General features: G+C 35.9%; 1 protein-coding gene across 3 annotated transcripts in view; it reads left to right on the top strand.

Annotated features, from left to right (window-relative positions):
* Positions 1 to 812: 812 nt before the first annotated feature.
* LOC135692784 (uncharacterized) overlaps positions 813 to 7859 on the top strand; it is a 26873-nt gene continuing 19826 nt past the window's right edge. Inside the window, exons 1-4 of one of the 3 annotated variants that reach the window (XM_089110830.1) lie at positions 813 to 1329; positions 2337 to 2455; positions 4026 to 4115; positions 4237 to 6931. In XM_089110830.1, coding sequence (XP_088966956.1) covers positions 1227 to 1329; positions 2337 to 2455; positions 4026 to 4115; positions 4237 to 6931 — 3007 coding nt within the window. In that variant the 5' untranslated portion in view covers positions 813 to 1226. The remainder of the gene's footprint in view (positions 1330 to 2336; positions 2456 to 4025; positions 4116 to 4236; positions 6932 to 7859) is intronic. The other 2 variants (XM_089110829.1, XM_089110831.1) reach the window with 2 other exon arrangements.

The raw sequence follows: 7859 nt of genomic DNA, 5'->3' as shown, positions 1-7859 counted from the left end.
GGGTGTAACACCCCCCCCCCCCCAAGAATAGAAATTTGTGTTTTAGTGGGCAAAATTGGGATTTCAGTCGGTAAAATTTGGATTTTGACAGGTAGATGATCCTTTTTAAGTTTTCAGACGGAAAATTGTCCTTAATGTAATTTTTAAAAACATTCAAAGATATTAAAAAGTTCTGCAGTTCAGATTTTCCGTTGATCCAGAAGAGGATTTTCAGGAACATCACAGAAGAAGATTAATCCCAAGAAATTTGACAAAAAAGAGACAATTTTACTCTGAGAGATGCATTTTTAGCCATTCTAGAAGGCTTAATTCCAAAAATTACTTTCTCATCGGACCCAACCATGGTGGTGCCACCTATGTCAGCTCGATGTTGTAGCCCCGTCTCTAAAACTGCGAAGCACAATGCCCCAGGATCGTCCACAATCTCTTACGCTAATTTCGCGCGAGAAATACTTTTCACAGAACTTATCTATTATCAAGATTCTTTACAAGAAATGGGTCCGGTTGAAGAACAGAAGAGCTCGATTCAGTGTTTCTGAAAGTTGAATAAATTACATGACCACAAAAGCTTATTTTAGAATTTTCATAAAACTAATAGTTTTACAGCTGAAGTTGCTTTGTAATACCTTGAATTTAAATATTAACAATGCTAAAATATTCTGATTGCGTTAACGAAATGTAATGCTGCCATAATGTACTCGACAGATAAAAACTTGTACCACCCCCCCCCCCCCCCACCCCTCCAAAAAAACAAATTCCTGAAACCTGGCCTGGCTGTAGTGTTGGAAACTTCTTTATTTAAATTCCTTGCCGTGTGCTGAAGGTCCTTATCGCGTTGGCAACAAGTCAAGGGCCGTAGTGGCTATAGGGGCTGGGCCAATAATCTCTAAAGCGTAGGGGATATCTTCAAAAGATTCTGTTAATTTTATGAGGTATTATTGAAGTTTATTATGATATCAATGTGAAATAACACATTCTAAGAGCCTTGGGAAAGTCCCATCTGGAAAAATATTTGTAGAGAATCTTCCTCTTGACCCCATTTCCGGCCCCAAAGCCCCTTTAAACTCTCGTTACGGCCATGCAGTTTTTGTGGACAATGCTAGAAGCCATGGAGAGTAGTTGTTTTGTTCGGGGAATCGCCGACAGGACACGTCAGTAACACTAAAATAAAGTCTCCTGCACTGCGCTTGCGCCAGGTTGGCCAACTCAGAGAAATATAATCAAAGATGGCGGGTATCGCCAGCATGAGTGGAATGTTCCTGTTTTTGATTTTCTCATTTTCTGCAAGCAGCGTCTTTGGGAGGTTTTGCATTAATCCGGAGTGTTCAGGTATACTGAATTTTTGTTAGATAAGCTCACTGTCATACTTATAGGACTGATACAAGGGTGTTTTCCATGTCAGATTTTGTTATGGCCTAAAGGAATATTTTAATAGAAGACAAATAAGCTCTATTGTGATTTCCAAAAACAAGAAATTTCTACAGTAAACCTAGAAAATTTTTCTATATTTTCAGTGGTTGCTAAAAGTGCGTCACACACCTTAATAGCTACAAAGTAGTTTCTAATGAAGTAGTGCAAAAAACACGAAGCAATCAGATAGTTGTTTCTTGGATATAAGGGTCATGTAGCTGAGCTTGGAGATGTCATCCCCAAAAATTCATAGTATAGCTTCTTTGACAGCTATCAAGTTATGTGTGTTTGGGAAGAATCGGATTTTCTTAGCCTAGTTTCAATATTTTGCTGCACATCAAGCAAGCACTGTTTAGAAAAAACGGGATGTAGACCAGCACTGTTTTAGAATTATGTTAAATTTCCCGATTTGCTGGTAAGTGAACTATAATTAAATTTTGTCAGCAAAGCTCTGTCACTGTGGAAAGAAGGAATAGCTCAATAACATTCTGCTTCAGAAGTGTGAATATCATTTTTAATTTCTCTTCATATATAAAAAGCCAAATGATTACCCGTGAATGGAATTCTTAGTAAAACTTGATAAAATTTTTACTCCTGGAGTTAAATAAGTGTAAGCTTTTCATGTAAATCTGCATCATAGATAGGATCTGTTGTAACTTATTTATACATTTTTTGGGCCATTACAATCAGAATCATTTCAAACTTCTAAAAAGAGACATGTCAAGACCAAAAATGCTAGCTGTTTATGTTATAAAGCAGATTCTTTAGTTGGAATATTTTTCATTGGACCGTATAAATTGTTTATGGTAAAGAAGTTAAACTTTGTGCAAGTATTCAAGCACTGGCTTGTTTTGAAAGTATCTTACAACTTTGAATTAGAATTTAGATAAGGCAAATTAACAAATGCATATCATCTGTGTTTTCAGAGCCTATTTCTAGTGCAAGAATAAAAAAAGCATATAACACCAGAGACGTTCATCTATTTGTTGGTGATGAAGTGGATTTAATAAGCAAAAGTGATGATGGAAGTTTTTTTGAATTTGAGGTAACTGAAAATGAAACCTTATTATTTTTCGAGTTCCAGTTGCTAATTTTGATTTTTGTAAGTATTAAATTCTAGTAGCTCTAATTAATGATATTTTTACCCAAATTTTATCAGAGTAATATGTAGTTTTCTTATTGGATATGTGATGTGTATCTAGATGCAATCTAATAATCTTTAATGACACAAGCCACCCCTTTCACCTTATAGTAAAAATACCAATCAACTTTGTAGCTTACAAATAAGCCAATATCACAGCAACAAAATATAATTGGTATGTAGCTAAAGCTGTAAGATAAGAGTTTGAGTTAAAAAGAATTCAAAGAAATCACACGTACTGTCAATTGACCTTCATATTGATATCTGCAATATCACTTTCTTCTGTATCTTGTGTATTGATATTAATTACCAAAGTTGTAACCTGCCAAACCATATGCTGTAAATTGAATTGGTATTTTGGCTTGATTTGTTTAGGATTATGTTTTGCTCACCATATCCAGTATTGATTAAAACTGAATGTATAAGTCATATATGTTAAAAATACATACTTGAATACAAGAAAATAGTAAATGCTATTGGTAGGCGTGTCAATTTTACCAACAATTGACATAAATTTTTTTACTTCACATACAAAGACAAGGTCATGGGTAAGTTTGATGTCTCAGTACCATCCAAAAACAGAAATCCACAAAGAATACTTGAGAATAAGTAAAAAATCATAATCAGCATGCTTTAGATTAGCTTATAAAATAGATAACGTGACTGCAAGTTTTGTCTTGTGAGACCCTCTAAATTTGCACAAAACACAAGAAGTTTGAAACAATGCTGATCATCTTCAGATTTTCGCCGTCCTCTATGGAGTCTTATTCTTTTAAATGAAGTCTTTAATGTGATAACTGATTATAGAAATATGGACTAGACCGCCAAATGAAATTTCTGCCTTTAAATAGCTCTTTGTAACAGTTGTTTTCCTATCAGTACCAAAAAGTGATGACAATAAAACAAATTTTTCTTAAAACAAATGACAGTGAGACTTATACACCCCTGAAGTTGCAGCTCCAGTCTTAAAGCAACAATGATCTAATGTGAAAAGAACTTTTCAGCCAAGAGCATTGAAAATACTTTTGTTAGCAATGCGAGCAACCCTTAGTAGTTATCTCAATTATTTGTAGTTATATACTGTGTGCCTGTCACCATTGAGGACTTGAATCCTTCAAACTTCATCTTTCATCGATCCAACCAGTTCTGAGCTTTAAGCAAGGAATCAAACTTCATCTTTGTTGAAAAGATTGAGATATGCACCCACCCAGTAATATTGCTAATCTGACAAAAAAAGTTGAAGGATGATCATTGATGCACTTATGCACCTCTGAACCTTATGTAGAAGGAGGCTAATGATCTCCACTATCTCCTATCATAAAAATACAGTAGGGGGCTAACAACCTCATGCCTAATTGGGAAATCAACAAAAGTCATCATGAGAAAATTTCACCTTAAAAACAAATTAAAGTATGCAATATTGAGCACATCCGCCACAATATTAGGAATAAAAGTACTGCATTTCTCTTCACAGTTGGGTGATGTTAAAGGAATTATCCCAACCGATCACATCAGAGAAGACTCATTATCTGAAATACCAGAAAGCCTTGAACATATTCCAGAGGTAACAAATTATCTTTGTACTTGAAGTATCCTTTATTTTAGAGCTCTCCATACTTCTCAATATAGTCAAGGTAGCTCCAGTAAAATGTTTCCATTTGCTGTACATACATTTATTCTGATAGGTGGATGATGTTGAAGAGGATGTCGAGGGCGATGAAGATATTTATCCCAATGATAGTGGTGAAGGAGAGATGTTTTATGGTGACATGGAAGATCATAATGAACAGCCTAAAAGAAAAAAGAGTAAAAAGAAAGCAGCAAAAAAAATTAAAAAGTCGAAAGAATCTGCCCAAGAAAACAAAGATGGAACAGAAAATGTGTTGTCTGAAAATCACAAAAAGATGAAAGAACAAGTAAATGAGAAGGAACAAAACAAAGAAAATAGTCATTCTAATAACCAGTTGCACAAGATAGAAGAGCCAGTTATTTCAGAGGCAAGTTTATTTTCTTCGGACATGAGTGGAGACTTCTCAAATTATTATAAGGAGTTATCAAAAATGCCAAATTTCATCATTATGAAAAAGAGGTATATGAATGACTATTTGGCCAGAAATTATGCAGGAAAAGAAGTAACTGATGAAATTAAGAAAGAAGTTGAAGAGTTTGTAGAGAACGATATGCTCGAGCAAATAAAAGAACCAGACAGTGAACTGCTTCATATGTTGGTGCATTATGACCCAAAGGACTTGCCTGGAGGCGAACCGGAGAAACAAGATGAAGCAAATGCTGATGGGGAGAAAGCAAGTGTTGATGATATCAAAAAGACAGAAGAGAGCGATGAAAAATCTGAAAAGCAGACTAGTGATGATTCAAAAGATGGTACAACTGGCAACTTAAAGGCCACGAACAACTCTGAAGACCCTGCTCCACGGGTCACCATTGATAGTTTTGTGGATGACTTTACAAAACATCCAAATTTCCAGCGACTGAAAAGTAAGCATTTGAATAGCTATCTGAATACCCATTACAGCGGGGAGGAAAATATACCAGAAATTCGCGAGATGGTTAGCAAGCTAATTCAAGATGACTTAGTTCGACAGTTAAGCAATGCTGATAGTCCGCTAAGAGAAGAATTGCTTAAGCAAGGGTCTGAAACAGTAGTCAAAGAAAAGGAAGCTAATGTCAAAGTTAGTGATGAAGGAAAGGTGGAACCGAAGCAAGAACCTCAAACACCTCTAGAGCAAAGTCTGGAACAGAAAAAAGATGATGCAGTAAAAGTGGATAAAAATATAAAATTCATTGTGGATAAAGTAGTCCATAGTAGTACAAACACTAATGGCACAGACAACACTAATGGAACTGCAGAAGCAGTGGAAACTTCGAAAGTAGACGAGTCAGTTCCGAACGAGAAGACAGACTCAGAAAAAGTATCAGATGATCACTCTGAACCGATACCTCCCGCGGGTGGAAAAGAACCATCTAAACAAGATGAAAAACAACCAGAAGGTTTGAAAAACGAGGAACCTCTCGCGGGTGGAAAAGAACCATCTAAACAAGATGGAAAGCAACCAGAAGATTTGAAAAACGAGGAACCTCCCGCGGGTGGAAAAGAACTATCAAAACAAGATGAAAAACAACCAGAAGGTTTGGAAAACGAGGTACCTCCCGCGGATGGAAAAGAACCATCTGAACAAGATGAAAAACAACCAGAAGATTTGAAAAACGAGGAACCTCCCGCGGGTGGAAAAGAACCATCTAAACAAGATGAAAAGCAACCAGAAGATTTAGAAAACGCTGACAAGCCTAAAAAAGAACCATCTGAAGACTCTGATGGAATTCACCAAACCACCCAGGAAAACACGGCTGATGATAGTGTAAATACTGAAGAAAACACTACGAAATTTTCGATCAAAAAGCTTGGGAATGCCCTGAAAGACAGATTCAAGGCATTTGCAAGCAAATTTGCTTCAAAAGAAACTGAAACACAAAATGATGAAGAAGATGATGAAAACAAACGAGATAGTGTTACAAGTGATGCTCCCGAAGCAAATGATTCTATTGATGTAAAGGATGCAGCTGATTCGATTGATTCTACTGAGTCAAAGTCCTATGATCAAGGTGATTCTTCGAAAGCCAGCGATTCTAATAATGCCAAGGGTGCAACCAATTCAATAGCTTCTACTGATTCACATTCCGATAGCGAAAGTGATTCCTCGAAAACCAGTGATTTTGTTGCTAGCAAAGATGTAATTGATTCGGTTGTTTCGACTGATTCACAGCCTGACGATAGTAAAGATTTATCGAAAATCAGTGATTCTGTTGCTACCAAGGATGTAATTGATTCCACTGTTTCGACTGATCTACAGGCTGATGACGATAGTGATTTACCAAAGACCAATGTTTCTGTTGCTAGCAAGGATGTAATTGATTCGACTGTTTCAACTGATTCACAGTCAGGTGATCGAAGTGATTCTTCTGACATAATTAATTCCAAAGATGATAAAGCTACTACCGGCTTTCTTGATGATAGGGAAACAGAAAAGGCAGCTCAAGAACGGGAAAGTGAAAAAAAGTGGATGGGCAACATTCAGGAGGTTTCTATTGAGGAACTGCTGAGAGAAATGGATCCTGAAAGTAAAGAAACTACGTCAGATCAGAAAGTGGAAAATGAACATGTTGAGACGAGGGTAGAGGAGAAGGTTGAAGATAAAGCACCGTTGCCACCTATGAATTCAGTCATCGACGAACAAAAGGACCAAGCCGAAAGCAAAATGGACAGTAACAATGATGCAGAAGATTTGGCATTGCAAAGCGATCTGGCTAGCATGGTTGCTGGTGCACAAATGAGCAGTTCTAGCTCCAAAGCACAGAAGAAAGGTAAGAAACACTTTTTTTAAGTTTTCCTTTTGCTTAAGATTTACCTTATTTTCTGATGTTGCATTCTTAAATTGCATGATTAATCATCAAGGTTGGATTAGTCTCTAGTAGAATTTACGTCAGATGTTTTGTATTTGAAGCCGAGGCTGAGTCTATAACTTGAAATTTGTACCGCAAGAAATACAAAAAATTCCGTGACTGTTTTTCTTTCCTAAAAGAAGCATCTAATTAAACAATTCCTTTTTTAAATATTAACAATATATATTTTGAAATAAAAGAGGCTTATGCTTTTTGAAAGAATATTTCATGAATAATTAGAATGCTTTTATAAGGAGGATAGGAGTGCTTTTTTGTAGCCACCAACGAGAAAAGTATACTTTGTTGAAGATGCGAATTAACTAAATTTTTATAACGGATCATGGTTACGGTACTTGCATAGCTTCATTGTTAACGTCATCTTCTCTGCCTTGTAACATTGACTGTACTCCCCCTATTTTTTATGAAATTTAAATTTTTCACTTCTGAGCCAACCGTTGATATGCACTTTAGACACAGATACAGAGTATCGAGCTGTTTGTTTTTTCCAATACATGCTTGAATTAAATTGATTTTTCCGATACATGCTTTCCAATAAAACTTAAACTTATTGTCAGTCAATGTTGAATTAAGTGTTTTGTTTTGCATCTTTTTTTCATGTGACTTTTCCATGTTTTTGGTAAAAAATAAATAATTTGGATTATGTCTAGTGTTAAGACCAAAACCAGCACTAACTTGTATCAGGCTGCTGCAGTAATGATAACAGAGCTCTTGTTGATCAGCAGAGACGGATGAAAGCGTTTCCATCCTTTAATTACATCTTGAATAAGCTCTGCCTTTTCCTAAATATTCTCTTTATTTCGAGTCCAGTGTAACCCTTTCAAATTTTAAT

The sequence above is a fragment of the Rhopilema esculentum genome, chromosome 10, assembly GCF_057945365.1.
Source record: "Rhopilema esculentum isolate cy_ngs chromosome 10, ASM5794536v1, whole genome shotgun sequence".
Taxonomy (NCBI): Eukaryota; Metazoa; Cnidaria; class Scyphozoa; order Rhizostomeae; family Rhizostomatidae; genus Rhopilema; species Rhopilema esculentum.
Note: the sequence above shows the minus strand (reverse complement) of the source record. Positions and strands in the feature narration are given on the sequence as shown.